The sequence below is a fragment of the Macrotis lagotis genome, chromosome 1 (assembly GCF_037893015.1).
Source record: "Macrotis lagotis isolate mMagLag1 chromosome 1, bilby.v1.9.chrom.fasta, whole genome shotgun sequence".
NCBI classification, from domain to species: domain Eukaryota; kingdom Metazoa; phylum Chordata; class Mammalia; order Peramelemorphia; family Peramelidae; genus Macrotis; species Macrotis lagotis.
In genome coordinates this window covers 904,974,248-904,998,620 of record NC_133658.1, presented here as the reverse complement: position 1 = coordinate 904,998,620, position 24,373 = coordinate 904,974,248, and the positions used below count along the sequence as shown (strand labels likewise).

General features: G+C 49.4%; 1 protein-coding gene across 1 annotated transcript; it reads left to right on the top strand.

The window, feature by feature from the left end:
* The first annotated feature begins 235 nt into the window (after positions 1 to 235).
* On the top strand, positions 236 to 24,373 carry HIF3A (hypoxia inducible factor 3 subunit alpha). The gene is made up of 15 exons (XM_074219207.1): positions 236 to 318; positions 1,709 to 1,812; positions 6,507 to 6,697; positions 7,768 to 7,852; positions 8,207 to 8,319; positions 8,685 to 8,899; positions 9,162 to 9,268; positions 9,433 to 9,580; positions 10,025 to 10,152; positions 10,806 to 11,044; positions 12,162 to 12,254; positions 14,371 to 14,645; positions 20,215 to 20,329; positions 23,214 to 23,295; positions 23,853 to 24,373. Exons 1-15 carry the CDS (start codon positions 293 to 295, stop codon positions 23,963 to 23,965), a joined length of 2,034 nt encoding a protein of 677 aa, XP_074075308.1. The 5' UTR covers positions 236 to 292; the 3' UTR covers positions 23,966 to 24,373.

Here is a 24,373-nt window from a genome sequence, read left to right as displayed (position 1 = left end):
GTGTCTGTGCTGGAATGGGGGATGGGGCGGAACAGAAGAGAGCCCCCTCCCCCTCTGTTCCATCCCCCCCCCCAGTCTTGAGTGACACTAAGGGTGGCCAACCCCGACGAAGATCGAGGCGGGGGTCGGCCAATGGCTCAGCGGGGGGGCGCATTAGGGGCGGGGCTGGGGAGGGGGCGCCTGGGACCGCAGGAGGGGAGGGGACGGGAGGGGGCGGGGCCGGGGCCGGGGCCCCGCAGCTTCTGCAGTGGCGGCAGCAGCGGCGGAGGCGGCGGAGGCGGCAGCAGCAGCCATGGACCGGGGGCTGCAGAGATCCAGGTATGGAAAGAGGCAAGCGGGGGGGGGGGGCAGGGGGCCCCGGAGCCTGCTCTTCCCACCCCCCCCCGCAGCACCCAGGCTGCGCCCAATCTCCCGGAACTCCTGAAGACTCAGGTCAAGGGGCGCCCCCTTCTGGGCCGGTTAGAGATGGGGACCCCCGCCTCAAACCCTTCCCAGTATTTTGGGGACCCCCTGGGGGGATCCCTTCGCCTTTAGAGTCAAAGGGGTGAAGCCGTTGCCTCTTTCTCTCCGATTAGAGTGTCCCAAGCTTGGAGTTGTTGTGGGTGGAGCTGAGCCCCGGGGTCCCCTTGGAACTGGAGAGCAGAACCTTTAGAACAATTTCCTGGGACCCCCCCCCCCGGGGGAAGAATCCGGAATAATCCCTACTTAGGGCCTGTATAGATGAGGCTACCTCTGGAGATTTCACCTTGACCAAAATATCCTCAGGATGGGATCCATAGAGAAGGGGGGGGGTGATATTTAGATACCCCTTGTGATGAAAATTAGGGTCCATTTAAAGCGCTAGCCCAGAGCCCCAAGGGAGACAGACTCTGGGTTAAAGATCAGAATCCTCCCCCTTAGAGCTAAGAAGTCAAAACTGTCCTTTCTTAAGGTCAAGCTCCCCTTCTTCCTCCCAACACCCCGGCTTTCCCAGTGACAGCTTGGGCTCTGGGACTCTTTGGAGTTGTGGGGGCCCTTGGAGCAGTTCCCCAGGGTCCCAAGGAGGATACTTAAAAAATCTCTTTAGTAGCAGGGATACGTGGCACAATCCTGGTCCCCAGGCCATAACCTGGGGGGCTGAAGAATAAGAATTTCTTAAAACCTGGACTTGGAGATATTAGCAGAATCTTGCCTCAGTCCTCCATAGTGACAACCATGTTGGGGGAGAGGGGGTTAGGAGCTAATTCTATAATATAGCAGGTGCAGCAAAATGGGTGTGCCCTAAACCAGATAGTGGGGTACCTGGTGCCAACAGCAACTTCCCCAGGGGTCCCGTTTCTGGGGCTCTGTAGGCTCCACCTCTTTCCTCTGCGCTTCCTGGCCTGGTTCGATCTCTTCCCATGTTGGAGACATCCCCGCCCCTACTGTGCCCCCCCTCTGGTCCTGAACCTTGGCTCTCACTCTAGCAGGGAACACCCCCTGGAGGGGGGAGGCAGGCTTGGCCCCTCCCCGTGCGCCCGGGCCTGGCTGGGTGCAGCCCCACCCACCCTGCCTCTTAGCTGAGCTGGGGTGTCTCTTCCCCCCAACCCACCCCAGAGCCCAGCCCCTTCCTGTCCTGTCATCCACCCCCCCCATTACCCCCACCCCTTGGCTGCCACCACCCACTCACAACTCGCACTCAGGGCCAGGAACGGAGTGTTCTCTTCTGGTTTTGTTTACCTCAACCTAGGCCCCCCAGACAGAAGAGGATTGGGGGCATGGGCACTAATCTGGGGGGAAGGAGACCAGGGATGGTCCAGAAGGCTACCCCGAGCAGTGAGGATCCAAGTAATGGTGAGTTGACCCTAGGAGATGGTTGGGCTGGTGGTCTCATTTTTTCCTCTCCCCCCACCGTCATCTGAATTATAGGTACCTCCTTTGGATGGGGAGGGGAGGATGTAGTGAAGGGCTCCCCAGTGGGCACAGTGCCCAGGAGATAGGCCTGGCACTATTTGCTGGGAGGAGGAGCTGCTGCCCATGAGATGGGGATCCCCTGGGGTGCCTGTCTTCTTCCCGAATGCTGGGAAAAGGATGTGCCTGCTGCTCCCCTTAACCCCTTCCATGGGAATGAGGTGATATACCCATGTCCAGGAAGAGATTGGTGGGGTATCTAGGGTACCTGCCCCCCTTTTGATATTCTCAGTAAATCCAACTAGAATCTAGAATAGGACCCCTAAACCCCTGGGCCCCAGGAAGTCAGCTTAACACCCACCCCCCCATCTTTCAACCTCTTCCTTGGACTTCAGGGTCACAGGCCAAGGAATAGCCAGGGCTTAGAACTGTGAGGACCCCCCCCCAACTTTTTCACTTTTGCCTCAAGACCTCTGTGTTTCCATGTGGGGAACTGGGGGGGGGGGCTTTGCCTTTCCTTGTTTGGGGATAAATGAGAGGCATCCCCTTCCTTGCCCTTCCCCCCTTTCCCCGGCCTCTGCCAGGGGCCTCCCTGACCCCGCCTTCTGTTCTCAGCTGGAACATAGGGAGGGTAAGGGCCCCCCCAGCTGCACGTCCTAACTGGGCACAAGGCCAAAGAGGCGGAGAAGGGCCAGGCTGGGAGCCAGCCTGGGGAAGAGAGGAAGCCAGGAAGGAGTAGAAAGGGGTGTGTCTGTGAGAACTGACAGGAGAATGTGTGGGTTCCCTGGCCAGAGGACCCAGAGCCCCATACCCCCTCCCCAAGGCATGGATGCCTACCCAGGGTTCCACGTGGTATACAGCCCAGAGCCACTGACTCAGATAGGCCGGGCCTGGGAGACCCAAACTCTTGCAGGGACACAAGATCTCCCAAGCCTCAGAGAGCAGAGTGGGCCATCTGTAGAGCCCTTGAATCTGGAGCTGAGATTCTTATAGAATTCTAGACTTTAGCACATGTCACATCAGAACTGGGAGCCTCAGAACATAAGATGACAGAGCCGAGAGGCCCCTGAGAAACTATAATGAGAATATCGGTGCTGGGAGATCTCTTAAGAACCTAGAACATAGGGTGCCAGAACCAGGAGGCCCCTGAGAACCTATAGAGAAGATAACAGTTCTTGGAGGCCTTTGAGAATCTGGAACATAGGGTGCCAAAATCAGGAAGATCCTGAGAATCTATAAAGATATCAGTACTGGGAGGTCCCTGCGAACCTAGAACATGCTTTGTCAAAGCTGGGAGACCCCCTAGAACCTAGACCATAGTATGTCAAAGCTGGGAGGCCCCTGAGAATCTAGAACGTGAGATGACCAAGGTGGCAGGTCCCTGAGAACGGAGGCTACCAGAGCCGAGAGAGAACTTAGCCCAGAGAGGAGTCTGGCCCATTTCTTTCCTCTGGCCAAGGCTACAAAGTATTCTCTTTCTCCATTAGCACCCTTCTGCTTAGATACCTTGTTTCACTAGCCCAGGCCTTATTGGCTTCCTTTTTAGAGAGGAAACAGGCTGTAAATGACACGTCCAAGACCACACAGCTCCCTGGGGTCCCCCTGCCAGGGGAATAGTAGGGATCTTCTACCCTCCGGCCGCCAGGCCAGGGTCCTCAGACCTCACCCCATCATGCTCCAGGAGAGGAAAGAAGTCAAGATTAGAGGTCTGAGACAGGTCTGTCCCCAGGGTCTCCAGGCTAGTCTGTCCCTTTGCCTCTGTTTTACAGATGAGGAAATTAAGACCTGGGAGAAGTACAATGTCTTCCTCTAAGTCACTCAGGTAGTAAGTAGGTGGCAAAGCTAAGGTTCCACCTCAGATCCTGCCTCCCAGCCCAGCCCTTTATCCGGTCATACCTCCCAGCCCTTCTAATTCTGGTTGTGGGGTGCCCCTCCTCCCTGCCGGGCCCACAGCTGCCGGAGGGGGCAGGGCCTCTGGACTCTAGGACTGGTGTTGCTGTCCCAGGTTCCTCCCTCCCTCCACTCCCCTGTTCCGGCTTGTCTGGGGCCCCCCTGGCTCTGGCTGTCCCTCCCACCCCCACCCTCTGGGCAGGAAAACAAACGCTTAGTACAGAACAGAATGTCCTCCCAGGACTGGGGGCCCCCTGGCCGCCCACCGCAGAGGGGAGAAGGAGCCAGCTGGAGCTCCCAGCCCCACCCACTTCAGGCTAGGGGAGGCCCCCACCCCACCCCTTTTCTATAGTGATCCCAGACCAGTGGGAAAAAGGAATTCCCCACCCACCCACCCCGGGGCCTGCCTGGCTGTGGGTTCTAAGACAAAGTGTCCCTACCCTCTAGGACCAAGGAAGATAGCAGTACCTTGGCTCCTGGGACAGGACAATGAGAGGCTCCTAAAAGGTGGGACCCCAGGTGCTCTCAGCTCACAGAGCACTGGATTTTCAGCATCTGATGACTAGGTTTTACATCCTAACTCTGTTAGTAAGTTGTTGCTTCCTTATTATTTCTGTAACCATGGACAATTTATTACTACCCTCTGGGTCTCAGTTTCCCCATCTTGTAAACTTGGGGGGCTGGATTAGATAAAAGCCAAGGCCGTTTCCAGGTAGAGATTCAATTCTCATTCTATGTGTCTTCCAAGCTTCTTTGACCACACTGATTCCAAGGAGTTAGGGAATAATGATGATGATGATGATAGTAGACATTTACATAGTATAGTATATAGTATATATTATAGTATATAGTACAGTAAAATTTGCTAGTCACTTTACAGACATTATCTCATTAGATTCTCACAACCTATCTTGTGAAAATGGTGCTCTTGTTTCCCCCTATTTTTCAGATAAAGAAACTGTTTGGGGAAGATTTAAGTGACTTGTCCAGGGTCACATGGGTAGTGTGTCTCAGGGGGAATTTGAAATTAGGTCTTCCTGATTCCATGTCCAGCCGTCTGCCCACTAAGCCCGGCCACTCACTACCTTCCCCGTGGGTGGAGAGGGTTGGTCTTGATAGCTCTAACAACTCCTATATTCTGTTACTAATTCCCAGTTCTACTAAAAGGGAACAAAAGAGAATGTTGACCTCTCCTGAGGCCTACAGGAGACACGTCCTCTTCCTCTACCCTCTTCCTCAAAACCTGAGACCTTTAATCCCTTCTTCTGGGACTTCAGTACCTCCCTGGGGCTCCTGGCTCGGTGCCAGCATGGAGACCTCTCCTGGTCTAGTAAACAGTAGATAAGGGGCCGGGCAGGGGTTGGGGTGGGGGGAAGGGAGTCAGGGTACAGAGTGGACAAGCAGAGGCAGAGAGAGGAGACAAGCATCCAGGTAATATGCACTGGAATGGAGACTGGTAGCAATTGGGAGTGAGGGGGCTGGGGGGGATGAAGTCAAGCATCAGATTCAGGAAGGTCTTTAGAGTGTCGAGAGTTGGGAGGACCCTTATGGCAGAGAATGTCAGAGCTGGGAGAGCGGGCTATTAGAACTAAATGTCAGAACTGAGGAAACGGTTAGAACAATGAAGGTCAGAGATGGGAAGGCTTATAGAATGTTAGATGTGGAAAGGCCCATAGAATAGATAATGTTAGAGCTAAAGGGGTCCTTAGAACACAGAATATCATGGATGGAAGGAAGGGCACTCAGAACTGAATGTCAGAACTGGAAAGAACCTTAGAATAGAGCATATCAGAGGTGAGAAGTGGCCTTAGAAATGTCAGAGCTGGAAGGGAAGAGCTTAGAACAGAATAGAAAGAACCTTAGAACAAAAGAGCTAAGAGGTCCTCAGAACATGGAATGTCAGATCTGGAAGAGAATGCCCTAGAAAAGAAAAAATCAGGCATGGCTATGTGGCACCGTGGATAGAGCACTGGCAGTCAGGGGTACCTAAGTTCAAATCTGGCCTCAGACAATAATTACCTAGCTGTGTGGCCTTGGGCAAGCCACTTAAACCCACTGCCTTGCAAAAACTAAAGAAAAAGAAAGAGAGAGAAAAGAAAATCTCAGAACTGGGGAGCCCATGGGGGGAGGAAGGTGAAACAGGGGCAGCTAGGTGGCACAGTGAATAGAGCACCGGCCTTGGAGTCAGGAGTACCTGGGTTCAAATCCGGTCTCAGTTAATAATTACCTAGCTGTGTGGCCTTGGGCAAGCCACTTAACCCCATTTGCCTTGCAAAAAAAAAAACCTAAAAAAATAGAATGTCAGAGCTATATAGGGGAAGGTTCTAGAAAAGAATGGAAAGAATCCTAGAAAGAGAATTTCAAATTTCTCAAATTTCAAATTCTCTAAAGGGAATTTCAAATCTTAGTGGGAGGGGAACACCTTAGATCAAGGAAGGCCAGAGCTGGAAGGGCCTTTAGAATAAAGACTATTAGAGGTGTGAAGGCCTTTAGGACAGGGAATGTCAGAGCTGGGAAAGTCCGAAGACTCCATAACATAGACCCCAAGTCTCCTGACTCCCAGCCTTCTACAATAGCCTCTCTGATCTCCCCTCTCTTCTTCCTCCCTCATTCAGATCTTCCTCTGTCCCCAGTTTCTAGTTCTCCTCTGGGAAAAGACCCTTGGGGTCAGAGGGGCTGAAGTTTCAGGGGTGGGGGAAGGGCAGAAGCTGCATCCCATCCCATCCCCCTTTCCTTTTCCTGGGCAGATCCAGCACAGAACTTCGGAAGGAGAAGTCCCGGGATGCAGCCCGGAGCCGCAGGAGCCAGGAGACCGAGGTACTGTACCAGCTGGCCCACACCCTGCCCTTCGCTCGAGGTGTCAGCGCCCATCTGGACAAGGCCTCCATCATGCGCCTCACCATCAGCTACCTTCGAATGCATCGCTTGTGTGCAGCAGGTGAGAGCCTCGGCAGGATGGGTCCCCGCTTGAAAGGCCCTGGTTGGGGCAGTCTCTGGGAAAGTCTCTCCCCTTTTTCCCTTCAGCCCCCTTGTTGTTGAGCAGCAACTGTGACCCCCCAAATACACACCCAAGAGACCACCATGGTCCCTTGCTAACCTTGGACCCCCAGACACCTTGTCTTAGATGTCCCTAGGCCAATCTTCTTGGAGCCTTCTGGGCAGAGGTGTGTGGATTCTAAGTTCTCCCAGGTGGAGGCAAGATTCCTGGGTCCTAACTGGTGCCTCTCCTTCTAGGAGACTGGAGTGAGGTTTCAGCTGCTGGCGCAGGGTCTGGAGAGCCCCTGGATGCATGCTACCTGAAGGCCCTGGATGGCTTTGTCATGGTGCTGACGGCCGAAGGGGACATGGCCTACCTGTCTGAAAATGTCAGCAAACACCTAGGACTGAGCCAGGTGAGGGTCTCTCCCATTGGGGAGGGCTTGTGACCCATATACTAGGAGATTCCCAGAACCACAAGGGTCCCTAGAGATCACTGAATCTGAATGCTTCTATTTTAAGGAGTGGGGCCCAGAGAAGGCAAGGGACCTACACAAGGTCACACAGCAAGTTGGTGTTAATAGTGTGGGAATGCTTGGTTTGTTTTTTTTTTTAATTTCTCTCTTCCAACATTTTCCTTTCTCAATTCTGAGAAGTAGTGAGTTCTCCATCATTGGAGGAATTCAAGTATAGATGTTCTAAAGGGGCTGCTGAATGAGATGTTCTTGAAGGTTCATTTCACTTCTGAGTCCGTCTGTCTCTGTTCATCTAACTGAAGGATGATAACCTTAGGCAGGTGCTGAACCTGTGAGGGTTGATATCCAGAGCTAGGGAGTAGAAAGGGAAGTCAGGGGAGAGGAAGGAGAGACTGAAGGCTGAGTCCTGAGCCCAGGCTGGAGCAAGGTAGGGAATTGAGGGGAGCAGATCTCCAGGGTTGATTTTTTGATTCATCACTTACCCCAGGAAGGAGGGGTCCTGAGGTTGGGGAAAGCCATCAGGATCCCCCATCCCAACACCTTCGTCCCTTTGTAGTTGGAGCTTATTGGACACAGTGTCTTTGATTTTGTCCATCCCTGTGACCAAGAGGAACTTCAAGATGTCCTGACCCCCCGGCAGGGTGAGCTTTTGGCACATTTGACCCCTATCCCCAGCATAGAGTCCTCTCTGCCTCCAGGTAGTGCTGCAAGGGTGGGGGTGATCCCCAGGCTTAGTCGTGAAGAGGCCTATCTTGAACAGTCCTCTTTGTCCTCAGGGACCTCCCCCCACCCAGGCCTGAACCTCTTCTGCATGAGGCAGGCCTTGGGGGAACCTCCCATCTCTGAGGATAGGACCCCATCTTCAAGAAGAGGAATCTGACCCTGCCCTCAGGAAGCCATTGACCTAAAACAGCTTGATGCAGATTTGGAGACCAGCCCCTAAGGGAGGGACCCCAGAACCAATGCCTAATCTGTGCCCTGCTGCCCAACTGCAGGCCCATCGAAGAAGAAACAGGAGGCACCCACAGAGCGGAGTTTCTCCCTCCGGATGAAAAGCACCCTCACCAGCCGTGGGCGAACCCTCAACCTCAAAGCTGCCACCTGGAAGGTGGGGACTCCGAGGATAAGAAAGGGTATCCCCACAGACCTGGGAAGCCCTTTGGATACTGGGAAATGGGGAACGCTGAGCAAAGAGGGGAGATTTGGGGAAGTGGGAATCCCTGGAAAAAGGTTTCAATAGATTTGGAGATGGGGATCTGAGGCACATTGGTCCATGGAGGTAGTGCCAGGGAGCCAGAGGCTAGGGTTATGGAGGCTCACATCGCTTAAGAGGTCTGAGGCATGGGGCAGGACAGAACAAGCCCCCTGGCATTGTAAGGGCTGAGTAAAGGGAGTGGATAGCTGAAATAGCATATCAGCAGCAGGGAGGACCCTGTTGATCTGTAGCTGATCCCCACCCCTTTTCTACCCCAGGTTCTGCATTGTACAGGTCACATGCGGGCCTACAACCCACCTTCAGAGCCCTCTGCAGGGGGTGGGCCAGGGCCTGGGCCTGAACCACCCCTTCGTTGCCTGGTTCTGATCTGTGAGGCCATCCCACACCCCAGCAGCCTGGAGCCACCCCTGGGTCGAGGGGCCTTTCTCAGCCGCCATAGCTTGGACATGAAATTCACCTACTGTGATGAAAGGTCTGTCTTACGTCCTGCCCGGGCCATAGAGAAGGCCTCTGCTCTCTTCCTCCCTCTCGAGTCTACCCTCCTCCCCACTCTTTTCTTCTCCCCTAGGGGCCTCTGTTTCTCCTTTTGTCCTTCTTCCCTTTAATTGACCCCTTTCCTTCCAAGCTCCCCACCTCCACCCTCCTGTCCTCTTTCCTCTTTCTCAGTCCCCATTCTCAGAATTCTGGGCTGGGCAGGCCAGAACTGACAGGGCCCATGTTGCCTCTACCCCCAGGATTTCAGAAGTGGCAGGATACAGCCCAGATGATCTGATTGGCTGCTCAGCCTATGAGTACATCCATGCCTTAGACTCTGATGCTGTCAGCAAGAGCATCCATACCCGTGAGTCTGCCCCAGAGACTCCCTCCTCTCACCCTGAGCCCCACCCCACAGGGATCTCCAGCTCAAGTCCCAGTCTGGGAGAACCTCCTTCCCACTCACTCCACGGGGACCCATCCCTCCTCTGCCTGACCATCATCCTCTGCCTTCTGCCTCACTCCCCACAGTGCTCAGCAAAGGCCAGGCTGTGACTGGACAGTATCGTTTCCTGGCCCGTAATGGAGGGTACCTCTGGACCCAGACCCAGGCCACTGTGATCTCAGGGGGCCGAGGTCCCCAGCCCGAGAGTGTTGTCTGTGTCCACTTTGTGCTGAGGTATGTAGCAGGCAAGAGAAGGGACCATGACCCTCTTGGGGAGGCGGGGAGGCAGGGCTGACGACAGCTGAGATCTTTTTAATGGAAAGATCCCTATGCTGGGAAGCAGGTGACTTGAGTTCAAATTCTAGCTGCTTGTTCCTAATTTACTGCCTCTTGGGAAACCTCTTTTCCTTTCTGAGTCTCAGTTTCTCTTATCTGTAAAATACAGGGGGTTGGACTCAATGACCTCTTCCAGCTCTGAAATTCAGTAGTTCTGTATGAAACTTGTCCATCTTTCTGCCAATTTATCTCCTGGGGGACCCTGAAGCTGGGATATCACCCCTGGGGCAATTTTTACAATGGACTGGTGGGGGTAACTTTCCAGGGGACAAGAGTCATGCCTAGCTCTGCTCTTCCTTCCCTGACACCCTGCCCCCTCTGCCCCATCCTGCCCCCCCCCAGCCGGGTGGAGGAGAATGGGGTGGTGCTGTCCTTGGAGCAGACGGAGCAGCCAACCCGCCGGCCCCCCCGCCTCACGGAACGGGGGTTGCCCTCGGAGAAGAATCCCCAGGATCCCGGAGACGGCTTGGGTATGGGGGTAGAAGACAAGGGAGACCAGGAGTGGAAAGATGGGAGTAAGGGAGGTTCTCAGAGTGTCTCGCCTTCTCTACATCACCCCTGCACCATGTGCTCACATCATCACAGCCTCTGATCTTTGCCCACTTCCTTGACTGCCATTCCTCCCCCCTCCCCCAGAAATCCCACTCATCCTCCTCAGCTAAGCATCCAGCCTGTCTCCATCCTCACCTCATCCCCAAATTCTTGCTTAGAATGTCCCATGATGCTCACTGAACCGGTAGGACTCACCTAGACTTTCCTACAGGAAGACTTCCAGGCTTTCCACAGCCTCAATCCCTATATCTTCCTGCCCCACGATCCAACAGCCTCCCAGGATGAGTGCTACTCTCACTCTAGCCACAGAGTTCTTGTTTCTTCAGCTACATTGGGCAGCTCCCTCCCTTGATTCCCAGACACCAGACCAAGTTGTCTGTTTCCTCCCCCTTTCCCGTAATATCAAGGTCAGCCTCCTGTCCCGTCCCCCCCAATGCCACCAAAAAATCCCCAATATATCTATACGGTAAATGCTAGCTCAGAAAATATGTTGATGAAGACCAGGATGATTTGAGTGGGCCCCTCAGATGCCCAGCCCACCCATATAACCATCCTGGTACATGTCTCACAGATACTCCTGGCCCCAGGATCCTTGCCTTCCTGAAGCCCCCAGCTCTGAGTGAAGCCACTCTGGCTGCTGACCCTCGCCGCTTCTGCAGCCCAGACCTTCGCCGCCTCCTGGCCCCCATTCTGGATGGGGCTGCCCCTGCCCCTGCTGCTGCCACCCCTGCTGCTGCCACCCCTGCTGCTGCCACTGCTGCCATTCCCAGCGGATCCCCAGCCAAAGAACATCCTCGAAGCCCTCCACCGGTATGTAGGCCTCCTGGGCCAAGTTACCACACACTGCAAGGCTGGTTTTCTGGGTGTCCTGCTCTAGCAGGTGATGGTTTATATTTGTAAAGCAATGCGGGGATCAGTTAAAATATTTGAAAGGTGTCTAACATAGTTCCTGGCTTATGGATGATCCTTGAGGTGACCCTGGCCTCCACCCCATCTCTGACATCCCCTGTTCTAAGATCCCTTCCATCTCTGACATTCCATTTTCTAAGGTCACTCCCATCTCTAAAAGTCCATATTCCAAGGTCCTTCCCCAGCTCTGACATTCTCTTTTCTAAGGCCTCTCTATCTCTAACATCCCCTCTTCTTAAGGCCCCTCCCAGTTCTGATATTCCATGTTCTAAGGGCCCTCCCAGCTCTGACATCCCCTGTTTGGAGGTCTCTCCCAGGTCTGACATTCTATGTTCTAAGGTCTCTCCCAGTTTTAGGTATGTTCCTAGGACCTTCATCCCTCATCCCCTATTATCCTCATTGGCCAGGGCAGGATCTAGGCTTAGCCTCTAACCTTTCATTTCTCCAACCTTTAACTGATCTAATTCCTTAAGGTCCTGATTCCCTTCCTGTCATGGATCATGGATCTTCCTTGGTCTCAGGTCTAGAATGATCCTTGATATTTGACTCAGGAACAAGGCTTTTCCCTTAGATTTTAGGTTAGCTAATTCTACACATTCATCCCTCTCCCACCCAGAGCCTTTGACCTCAAGAGTCCCAACTTCATGCACAATCTTTTTTCTCTTTTCTTCTTTGTAACTGGAAATATTTCTGTTTGTTGATGATGTTTATTAGGTGCTTTAAAAAAAAAAAGAAAAAGAAAAGCATTTCCAAAGATTACCAGAAGACTCAGTTCTAGGTGTTCCCCTTTGACCCTCAGCCCTGGGGCTTTGCTGAGTCTTGGGTGAAGATATCTGAGGACCTTGCCTTTGGAGGCTCTGTTCCTCCCCCACCGTTTCTCCATTCTTGGCTGGCCTTTGGGCTTCCCATCCTGATTTGGATACAGGGATGGGCTTAATCTTGCAGATGATCTAATCCGCACCTGCCCCCATTTTATAGAGATCTGGACTCATCGTTGCCTTGTTTCCATTTCTCACAGGCTGATCTCCCAAATAACCTGCTCCTGGAAATGGAAAGTGTACACAAGATGTTTGGATTTGGCAAGCCTGTGGAAACTCTAGATGTGGAGCAGGTAAGGCCAAGACTGGTGGCTAGAATACGACTTGTTACCCTGCCATGCCCCAGCATCTTTCCTTTCCCTGTATGGACAAATCTCTTCCTCTCTTCCAGCCTCAGTTTCCTCATCTGCAAAATGTAGACAATAGCAACAAAAAAATTATAGAGTGCATTACCTGGGATTGAAGATCTAGAATTGGAAGGGACTTTAGAGGCCTACAAGCCTGACACTTTTATTTTACAGTTGAAGAAACTGAGGCCTGGACAGGTAACATGATTTACTCAGGCCCCACAACTACCACATGTCTGAGGCAAGATTTGAACTCAGGACCTCTTGCTTCTACTATGCCCCACCAAGTACACCCATTTCATGAAGTGTGAAAATCATCCAGTCCAATCGACTCTCCTTTTTTTTTTTGCTAGGCAGTGGGGTTAAGTGACTTGCCCAAGGCCATACAGCTAGGCAGTTAGTAAGCATCTGAGGCCAGATTTGAACTGAGGTACTCCTGACTCCAGGGCCGGTGCTCTATCAACTGTGCCACCTAGCTGCCCCTACTCTCCTTTTACAGAATAGATAATTGAGGGCAGACTGGTCTTGGGCCACAGAGGGAATAAGTAGAAGAGCTGAGATTTCAGTTCCCCCTATCCACCATGCTGGCCCCTGGCTTCCTGGGCTGCTGGGACTGGATATTCAGGCTGTAGAATAGAGACTCAGGGGGATGTGACATCCTCTGGAGGGGAGATTAACCTCCTTGTGCCTAGTCCCAGAGTGGACAACAGAGTAATAAGAGAATGGCAAAGAGGCCAGTTCAAGCTTGAAGTCATGAGACAATGAGATTCTCCCTAGCATGGCACAGGTTGGTAGTGAACTCACCATCTTTGAAGGTACTGAAGCTGGTTAAGCTCTTGGTAATCAATGGCCTTGGACCCTTCCAAGTCTCCCTGATTCTACATTCCATATTTTTGCTTTTATGACCCATAATGTTACTGTTATTGCCCTATTCTGTAATCCCATGAGACCCTCGGGGACAGACACCCCAGCACTTTGGGGTTTTGAGGGAGGCCACCTGCTTTCTTGAATTTTTTGTCCTTTCTGTCTCCTCCCTGGCTGACATGTCTCACCGTTCCCTGGCCTCTGTCTCTAGCATGTTTCCTCCCTTCTTCAGTTTACCATTCCCAATCTTCTGGGCATCCCTGTCATGCACCCCAAGTCTTGTTAGCATCATGTACAAAGCAAGAGGCATTGTCTCTATGGGATGAGGCTCACTCCTCTAAGGAGAAATACTTGGGCTTTTTGATAGCTCTTTTGTCAGTTCAAAGACTTTTTCTATTTCTTCATGTGCTCTTGAGAGAAAACTGGATCAAGTGAAGAGGTCCAGAGAGGCCTGGGCTGAAATCCTGACCCTGTTTTGCAGGGTCACCCTGGCCAAGTCACTTATACTTTCCGAGGTTTCATCACCTATAAAATGGAAGTGATAATTCGTGCAGGACCTAGCCTACAGACTTGTTGGAAGTGTAAGCATTTGTCTGAACCTCACAAACAACCCCATGAAGTGGGCATGTGCTCTAGATGTCAGCATCACCCTTTTTTCTAAGGAAGAGAACTGCTCTCCAGGGAGCTGAAGGGAGCTTTTCAGGGTCTCCCAGGACCTCATACAGCCACAGATCTTGGCATTTTCATGATGGATACAACTTGAGATCACAGAAATAGGAGTCAGCCAGGGACCCTGTCACCAAAGCCCAGAGTCATCTTCTGTTTTCCATCTATAAATTGGAAGAGATGAACCTTAGACAACCTCCAAAGTCTCTTTTGCTCAAAATCTGTGCTCCTGGGTTTCTCTGATCAATGTGGCCTTGGTCAAGTCTTGACCTCTGTAAAGTCTTTCCTTTTTCTGTAAAATTTGAAGGAAATACTGGATCTTTGGGACTCTTGCCAGCTCTAGGTATGGGGTCCTCCAGTCACATCCAGGTTGAGTGATGAGAGGGATAGTGCCATAGGAAGCAAAGGATGGAGGGTGTTGGTGCAGTGGTTCTCCCCAAGCCCAGGACCAATTGCGGTTGGCACCCTGGAATCTTTTCTCAACTCCAGGACCAAGAACCTCCATGTGGGCTTCTCCTTGTCTTCTCCCCAGAACATTGAGGCACTAGAGTTAGAGATGCTGGCTCCCTACATCTCCATGGATGATGACTTCCAGCTCAACACCAGTGAGCATCCCACTAGGATCCCACGAAAACGTCCAGGAGCGACCCCTCGCCCCCGTGCCCGCAGCTTCCACGGCCTGTCACCCCGACCCCCTGAATCTCTCCCTCTGCTTCGATGGGGGAGTGACCCACGACTGAGCCAGAGGACCCACCCTGCAGAAGGGGAATCTGCAGAGACAAGCTCCCAGGCTGGAGCTCGGAAGAGGTGAGGAAGGATGGCATAAGGAGGGATGGTGGGGAGATATTGGGATCCTAGATTTGGAATTAGAGGGTCCTAATTTAAACTCCAGTTCTATGTTGGTGACACAGTAGACGGAGCACTAGGCCTGTAGTCAGGAGGACCTGAGTCCAAATGTGACCTTAAATACTTACTAGCTGAGGAAACCTAGGCAAGACACTTAACCCTATTTGCCTCAGTTTCCTCATCTGTAAAATGAAGGGGTTGTTCTGGGTAGCCTCTAAGATCCTTCTCCAACTCAGTTTCTCCACCTGAGAGAGTTGGATGTCCTTTCCAGCTCTAAGTCTTGTGTTCCTGATAATAGGTATTATAGTTGTTTGTATTGGTATTTTCCTTCCTTAATAGATTCTAAGCTCCCTGAGGGTAAAAATCAATAAATCAAATCAAATTGGCCAATTCCAGTTAGGCCACACAGTTCCTTCTTTCCTTTCTTCCTTTCTTTTTTCCCTTCCTTCCCTCCTTCTTTCTCTCCTTCCCTTCCTCTCCCTCTCTCCATATAAGGAATCATACCCTCACTGATTGAGTGTTCTGTCCAAAGGAATATGATTTTGATCACTGAAACCTTGCAGGACATCTTGGGGTGCAGTCCACATTTCTTTTTTAAGGACCATGCCTTAAACCCAAATCCCTCTGACTCTCATTGATGGGCCAGCAATAAGTTCCAGGTCAAATCTTACTTGGTCACTGTTTAAGACCTGATGGAATGAATGTAAATAGCCATTGTTTCTGTTTTATCCAAAAAACCCCTCTTCCCCTCCCAGACTGATTTGGAGTTTTTCTTTTTTTTTTTTTTGACCAAGTAGAAAAGACCATTTGTCTCATTTTTACCTAGCCTTAAGCATTGAAATGGGTGTTGCCTCAGTCAAATTGAGATCTATTAAAGACTTTTAATTTAAAAAGACCAAGGTCTCCTACTGCATTTAGAGCCATCTCCAGTCATCCTGATCCATATTTGGACCCAGATGGCTCCAGAGGATAAAGTGAGGCTTGTGACATTGCAGAGCCCCCCCTTACTTAAACCCAGTTCATTTACAGGTCATGGCCTCACCTCCCAATGTTCTGGTCCTCTTCAGGAATGAGGGACAAGGGGGCAGCTAGGTGGCGCAGTGGGTAGAGCACAGACCTTGGAGTCAGGAGGACCTGGGTTCATATCTGGCCTCAGACACTTAATAATTACCTAGCTGTGTGGCCTTGGGCAAGCCACTTAACCCCATTGCTTTACAATGAAGGGCAAACGAAAATAAGTATAACTAACCCTGTTTTACAAATAAAGAAACAGAGGCCCTGAGAGATCAAGGGACATAGTCACATGGCATCAGAGCCAGAGCTGTAATCCTGTTCTGTCTCAGCTGAGACCTGGGCTCTTTCTACTACTATTTCTCTGAGCACCAACTGCCCCCTTTTCTGTGGTGCCCCACCCCTCATCTTCTGCAGCCCTCCTTGGATATTTGCAGCATCTGGCCTTCTGACACTGTGTGACTTTGGATAAGTCTCTTCCCCCTCTGGGCTTCAGTTTCCTCATCTGTAAAATCAGTCATAGGGATGGTGGGTAGGAGCTGATGACCTCTGGAGTCCTCCCTTCTGGCATTATTAAATCATGTGATCTGGAAACCTCTGCAAACAGGAAGCCCACCAATTTTCGTCCCATTTGGTTCAGCAATCAATCAGTCAATATTTATAAAGCACCTATTGTATACCAGACACTGGACTGAGCACTGGGGAGCTACAAAAAGAGGCAAAGGACTGTCCTTTAACCTCAAGGAGATCACAATCCAATGGGAGAGACAACATGCAAACAAACATATGTAAAGCAAGTTATAGACAGAGGGGAGGCATTGAAATGAGGATGGGATGGGGAAGCTTAGACCAGCCCAAACCAGTGTCATCTGACATTCTCAAGGCTTGCTTTGATATTGTTTGGATGCCATCCCTCAACTTTCCTTCATGGCCCTGATTCTGTGCTCTGGGACCAAGGAGAATGAGTCTAATACTTCTCCCCCACCCCAATACAGTAGGTGAAGAAAACCATCATGTCCCCCTCGACATCTAAGACTCTTCTCCAGGCTAAAGATGCCCAGTTCTTTCAGCTAATTCCCCCACCCCACCCCATATGAACTCATAGCTCTTTCCCATTCTGGTTACCTCCTTCCAGGGCAGAATTTTTTTCAGGTCCTAGATTCCTCTAACAATCTGGTAAAACCCAGGGATCCCTCCTCAGAATCACATTGCTACCTGCATATAATCAAATACAGAAAAATATGAAGAAAGGCAATTATATTGAAAAAGTCACCAGAATAATAATAATGATAATGATAAACACAAGTTCATGAACCCCTGTCTAGAAAATCTCCAGTTTATTGACATGCTTCAGAAACTGTAAATGTAGAAAAATTAGATTGTATCAGTGAGGCACTTAGCATACTAGGTGCTTAACGAAGGCTTGTTTTCCTAACCTTCCCATCCTCTAGCTACCATAGACTAAGAGGATAGAGGGACTGGCACCCCTCTCATTCCTGGAAGCTGCACAGCTTACAGAGGGAACTAGGGGATACCACAGTGCACAAAGTGCTGGTCCAGGAGTCAGTGTTAGAGTAGAACCTCAGACACCTATTAGCTGCATGACCCTGGGCAAGTGACTTTGCTGCTGTCTGTCTCAGTTTCCCCAGGTGTATAAAAGAATAGGTACTTGACAACTGCATTTCTCTTTCCTTCTCCTCTGCATCTCTTCATGTATCCTGAGATCACATTAGCTTCTATTTCAATGCAAAGAGTGGTAGAGTAGATAGAGAGCAGATCTTAGAGCCAGAAAGATCTGGGATCAAATCCTGCCCTGTCATATAGGTTGTAAGGTCCTGCGCATCTCACTTGACTTAATCCCCCTAGATACCTCTCTTAAGACTTTAAGTTACAGAGAAGATGCCAACCTGCATTGGTAAAGGACGTTTCCTCTTCTGGGAAATCTCAGGGCCAATTCCTGTGCTTAAATGCAAGATCATGCTCTTAAATATGGAGGGACATAAATGGACAATGATGACCATTTTTTCTGCCATTGAGGATAATTTACTCGGGAGCTAAAAAACAATTGTATAAAAATAAATGATGGAGGCAGCTAGGTGGCACAGTGGATAGAGCCCCGGCCCTGGAGTCAGGAGGACCTGAGTTCAAATCCGGCCTCAGATACTTAATAATTACCTAGCTGTGTGCCTTGGACAAGCCACTTAACCCCATTACCTAGCAAAAACTACTACTACTAATAATAATAATAATACTAATGCTAATAATAATAATAATAATATTAATAATAATAAAAATGAGTATGATATAAGGCACAGTGGGAATGAGGGGGAAGAATGGATGCTCTTGGAAAATCTGATGAAGAAAGAAGGTTCTCTGAGTTGTGGTCTTGAGTTCTTGGGCAGGTCTTGAGACTGAAAATTGAAGGAAGAAGGAGGTCAGTGGGTGATAGGGAAGTGGTATGGAGGGGAGGGACTAGATAAATGTATGGAGGTGACGGGGACAGGAGGAGATAGCAAAAGAAGTTACAGAGTCTGTGCGACTGAAACTGAAGTTCATTCAGTAAAGTAGCAGGTTCTAAGTGTGGAGAGAATGTGGAATCCAGAATGGGGTCATCCTTAAGTGTTAGGTAGTCTGAGAAATCTGTGCTTTATCCTAAAGCAGGAGGGAGCCACTAGAAGATAACTGAGCCAGGTAGTGATACTATAATGATATTGATAACTCATATAGCAGAAACATGCTTAATGTTTAAGATAAACCTTTAAACTAGTGATGCAAATATTAAGCCCATCTTAGGAAAGTGAGGTTCAGAAAGGTTTGGAGACTTGCCAAGGGTCACACAAGCTAATATCCTTGCCCCAGTATTCTGACTCAAGACCACTGTTCTTTTGACTTAATTGAACCCTCTCCGACCACCAATGCATTGTTGCCTTTGTGATCAACCTGTATTCAGCTTATCCTTTGTTGAATCTGATTCTGATCTGATTCTTTGTGATAATGAAACGAAATGCTTGGAGAGGAGAGGTGGCTACTAATTGACAGAAAGTGTTTTCTTAACTGGAGTGAGGGAAGAGGAGATTCATCAGGGACACCCTATGATTCCGCTTAGCACCATTCCCCTGACTCAGTGCTGCCCCTAGTGGTCCAGGTGTGAGCTGGATTGCCTCCTCATTCAATACTAAGGCAGGTGGCCTGAACCATTCAATCTTGAGGACAATATCAATTCCTTGGTTTTTTAATCCTCATTTATTTCTGTTTGGAACCCATTAGGCTGTCAAGTCCTGAAGAGGCTTGGGAGCCCTTTTAAGGTGAAGCTAGCTGGCTTTCTAGGAGGGAAACATTATGCCCTGCTGCCACCACACTTCCAATTCTAGTGTGTGAAGTTGATCTTTTTTAGGGTTTTTTTTTTTTTGCAAGGCAATGGGGTTAAGTGGCTTGCCTAAGGCCACACAGCAAGGTAATTATTAAGTGTCTGAGGCAGGATTTAAACTCAGGTACTCCTCACTCCAGGGCTCTATCCACTGCGCCACCTAGACATCCCCGAAGTTGATTTTTTTAAATCAAAATGTAGACTTCTATGTATCCCCACCCCATTTGACCTTCTAAGATGGAGCCCATTCTGCTCAGACTTCATTTTTATGTGGTATCTGTAGATAATTATCTCTATACCTTTATGCAAAAGAAAGACTGAAATATTGACTAACTCTTGGCCAAAGACAAGACCCTTTCTGTAGTCTGCAAGATTCAACCATCCAACTATATTGTACACACCTATTGGGTGGGCACCAAGCAATGGCTAAATGAAAGGAAAAGGAAGACAAAAGGGGAAAAAGGGCCTGCCCTCAAGGAGCTTACATGTGCCCCAAGGAATAATCTGTCTTTTCAGGTGACAGTGACCCAGGCATGGGAGACATTAGCACAGAACCACCAGCATGGTGTGCTCTCATAAAAGATGGCATTGTGCTTCCTGGGCAAAGCAGAACTATTCAGATGAAGCATGACATGCTAGAGCCATCTCCACTCCAAATGTTCACATGGACTATTTGTGCCCCATCTGTGGTAAAGCCTCCTGAGTGTACATTGGCCAATCAGCCTCAGAAGGACACAATGTGTCTTGACTCCAACATAGTGGTATCATTTGGGGTCTTCTCCAAGAATGAAGGACAGTGACCATGTAGGAGGAAGCCTTAATTAATCAATCAACATGTATTAAGTGCCTTTCATATTCCAAGCTGGGGCTACAAAGGGTCAAAAAACAGTCTCTGCCCTCAAGGAGCTTACAATCTAATTACATGCAGAAGGTCATTAACAACTGATCTGTTGAGTGAAAAAGCTCTTATTACTAGGATTTAGTCTTTCCTTTCCCCTCTTGGTGACTAGCATAGATCTGGGGCTGGATCCATCTGAGAGGTTCATCAAGATTCCTTGCAAAAGGGACAGAGGATTGCAATCCCTAGTGCTAGTGTTGGCCATTCTGTGCATATCTCCTCATTCCTGAATTTTCTCCCTCCCTTTCTTACAGGTCCCTGCCCCAGAGCTTGGAGGAGGACAGTGGGGCTGAGGCCCTGGGAGTGAAGCCCCCCAAGCGATCCCCCAGCCCAGCACCTGAACCCTTTCTGCTGCCACCCCTCAGCCTGGTATGTTGGGGGATCTGGACATGGGGCAAGGGAGGGGAACTTGAGGGAGAAAAGTCAAAGGATTGTAGAGATTCCGAGATCAACTCTGACCTACTCATTTAAACCAGGAGGAAAGTGGGGCCCAGGGAGAGAAAATCCAAGAGTCAGAGCAAAAACTCTGGCAGGCCTTCCCATGGCTGCCAGGAGGCACAGTGGAAGCTCACTGGGCCTCAAATCAAGAAGACCTGAGTTCAAATTTAGTCTCAAACATTTACTCACTGTATGACCTTGGGCAAGTCACTTAACCTCTATTCACCACAGTTTCCTCATCTGAAAATTGGGCTTAATTTATTATTATTACTATTATTATTATTTAAATATTGTATTTGTTTTTTCACTGTATATATTGGTAGTTTTTACCAATTTTTTGTACAGTTGTGAGTTTTACATTTTTTTCCCCTCTCTCCCTCCCTCCCTTTCCTCTCTCTCTCCCTGACAAAAAGCAATCTGATATAGACTCTATATTTATAACCATGTTCAATATAGATCCATATTGATCATGCTGTGAGAGAAGAATCAAATTCAGAACAGCTAGGGCAGTGGATTGAGTACTGGTCCTGGAGTCAGGAGGCCTTGATTTCAAATCCAGCCCAGAAGCTTAATAATTACCTAGCTATGACCTTGGGCAAATCACTTAACCCCCCCATTTTCTTGTAAAAATGAAAAATAAAGAATCAAATCCAAACAGAAGAAAACATTAGAAAAAAAATGATACAATACATAAGTCAACTTTTAAAAATTGAAGATGGGGCAGCTAGGTGGTGCAGTGGATAGAGCACCGGCCCTAGAGTCAGGAGTACCTGAGTTCAAATCTGGCCTCAGACACTTAATAATTACCTAGCTGTGTGGCCTTGGGCAAGCCACTTAACCCCATTGCCTTGTGAAAACCTAAAAAAAAAAAATTGAAGATAATAAGCTTTGATCGCTTTGATCTTCATTTAAGCTCCACAGTTCCCTCTCTGGATATGGATGATATTTTCCATCACAAGTCTTTTTTTTTTTTTAATTTAGGCAATGGGTTTAAGTATCTTGCCCAAGGTCACACAGCTAGGCAATTATTAAGCGTCTTAGGCCAGATTTGAACTCAGGTCCTCCTGACTCCAGTGCCAGTGCTTTAACCACTGTGCCACCTAGCTGCCCCCATCACAAGTCTTTTATAATTGTATTTGATTATTGAGGTGCTGAAATGAATAAGTCCATCATGGTTGACCATAATTCCATGTTGTTGTGAGCATGTATGATGATCTTCTGGTTTTGCTCATTTCACTTCGCATCAATCCATGCAAGTCTTTCTAGGCTTTTCTGAAATCCTGTCCCTCGTGATTTCTTATAAAAATATGTTCCGTCACATACATACATATACCACAAGCTGTTCAGCCATTCCCCAATTGATGGGCATCCCCTCAATTTCCAATTCTTTGCCATTACAAACAGAGCTGCTATAAATATTTCTGTACATGTAGGATTCCCCCTTTTTCATGATCTCTTCAGGTGACAGAACTTGGAGTGGTTTTGCTGAATCAAAGGGGATGCACATTGTTATTACCTCTTTGGGCATAGTTTATTTATTATTTAATCACTTGCCTCTTAAGGTTATTGTGGGGAGACCAACCAGGATCATATTTGTTTTTTTTTTTAATTTTTTTTTTTAGGTTTTCGCAAGGCAATGGGGTTAAATGACTTGCCCAAAGCCACACAGCTAGGTAATTATTAAGCGTCTGAGGCCGGATTTGAACTCAGGCCCTCCTGACTCCAGGGCCGGTGTTCTATCTACTGCGCCTCCTAGCCACCCCTCAAGATCACATTTGTAAAGCACTTTGCAAACCATAAGACTCTATAAAGGATAATGATGATGATGATGATAAAACTGCATATTACATGTCAAAGATAGTAACACGATTGCGCAGTTTCTATGCCCTTATGGATTTCTTTGTTTTCTTTCTGTGTATCTTTTTAAGAAGCATGCATTAAACTCTTATAGTGGGGCGGCTAGGTGGCGCAGTGGATAAAGCACCGGCCCTGGAGTCAGGAGTGCCTGGATTCAAATCCGGCCTCAGACGCTTAATAATGACCTAGCTGTGTGGCCTTGGGCAAGCCACTTAACCTCATTGCCTTGCAAAAAATCCCTAAAAATAAAAGCTCTTATAGCCCCAGCTCTCTCAAAGCTTCCATTCCACTGGGAGAAGATGTCCATGGAGGGAGAAGTCAGTTCCCAAGATAGTCAACATTACTGGTTAAGGGAGGGCCACTAGCAAGTAGGAGATCAGAGCTGTCTCCTCAGAGGAAATGGCCCTGAAGTTCTAGAGGATAGATGTTCTAGGTCCTATGGAGGAAGAGGAATGGTAATCCAGCCCATGCAAAAGTGCAGAGATGGGAGAAGGAGCACCATGTGCAGGGAACAACTAGGTTGGCTATTTTCTATACATGAAATCATTTAAGCCTTGTCAGTCAGGGAGTAATACGCATGTATTAAGCATCTCCTGTATACTAAGCTGGGGATATAAAGAAAGGCAAAACTATCATGGAGTCAACCAGGGCTCTGGGAGTGAAGTTGTTGTTCAGTCATTTCTTTCTTTAGGACTCTATTTGCGGTTTCTTGGCATGGCTAACCATTTCCTTCTCCAGCTCACTTAGATGAGGAAACTGAGGTAAATGGTGAAGGGACTTGCCCAAGGTCACACTGCTCATTAAGTGTCCAAGGCCAGTTTTGACTCAGGATATTGAGTCTTCCTGCTTTCAGTTCACAGGAAATGGAAAGGGATGGCCCATCCAACGGAAGGGAGGGAGAGAGGCAGGTGATACAGGGAGTACTTAGTGTTTCTCCTCCTCCTCCTATCTCCTTCAGAGTTTTCTCCTGGGTGGTGAGGCTACTCCTGGGACCCAACCCGATGCTGACACCAGGCTTCTGGACCTTGAGGAGCCCATGGGTGAGTGAGGGAATTCTGAGCAGGAAGGAATATTTCAGCAAGGGGGCCGGGAAAGCCTTGGGGTCCTTCCAGGTGGGTCGGTGGACTCTCCAGAAGTTGAGCATGGCAAAGGCCTTCTATAGAGGGTGGCACCTGAGCTGAGTCTTGAAGGAAGTTAGCCGGGAGGTGAAAATAAGGAGGGAGGGCATTCAGGCATATGGGACAGTTAGGGTAAAAGTGAGGAGAGGTAAGAGTTGAAGAGTTCTGATCCTGGAACAGCAAGGAGGCCCGTGTCACTGGATGGAGAATGCATGGAAGAGTTGAGTATAAGACTGCAAAGGTAGGAAGTGCCTTTAAAAGCCAACCAAGGGATTTCCAATTTATCTCATTGAAGTACTAGAGAGCCACTATAGATGATTGAGGAGGAGAGTAACAGGATCAGACCTGGGTGGTGCATGAAAGATAGATTGAAATGGGGAGAGGCTGAGGCAGGGGGAACACCAGCAGACTTACATGATAAGGGTTGGGGAAGAATGTTCTTATGTTCACGGACTTTTCCCTTCCTGCCCACTCCACAGTCCTGGGTTCCTCCTCCCTGCTCTCTTTCTATGAAGATGAAGATACCATTCAGCCCAGGGGTCACTTCCAGCTGGAGGAGACCTTGCCTCAGGAGCTCACCCCAGGCAGCTGAGCCACCCCTTTCCCCACCCCCCACCCAGTCCCCTTTCCTCTCATCCTTCCTCCCTCCTCCCCACCCCAGGACCTCAGCCACACTCCAAGCCCACAGCCTACGCACAGGATAAAAGAGTCTGGGGTCAGGGGAGAGGGATGTGTATCTCCCTCCCATCTCCATCCCTTCCCACACTGGACCCTACCTCACTGACCCCCTCCCACCCTAGCCCTCTGTGTCTCAGGGGATAGGAGTGGCCCAGGGAGAGCCATCCAAACCTCAGCTGGGATGGGGGGAGTCCCATCTCATCCCCACTGGTCCAGACCTTTCCTAAGGGGCTATGGTCCTCCCAACTCTTGGGACCTCCCCTCTCCCTCCTTCCCCACCTCTCAGGATCTCTTGGTGCTCATTTATTTACACAGTTACCTC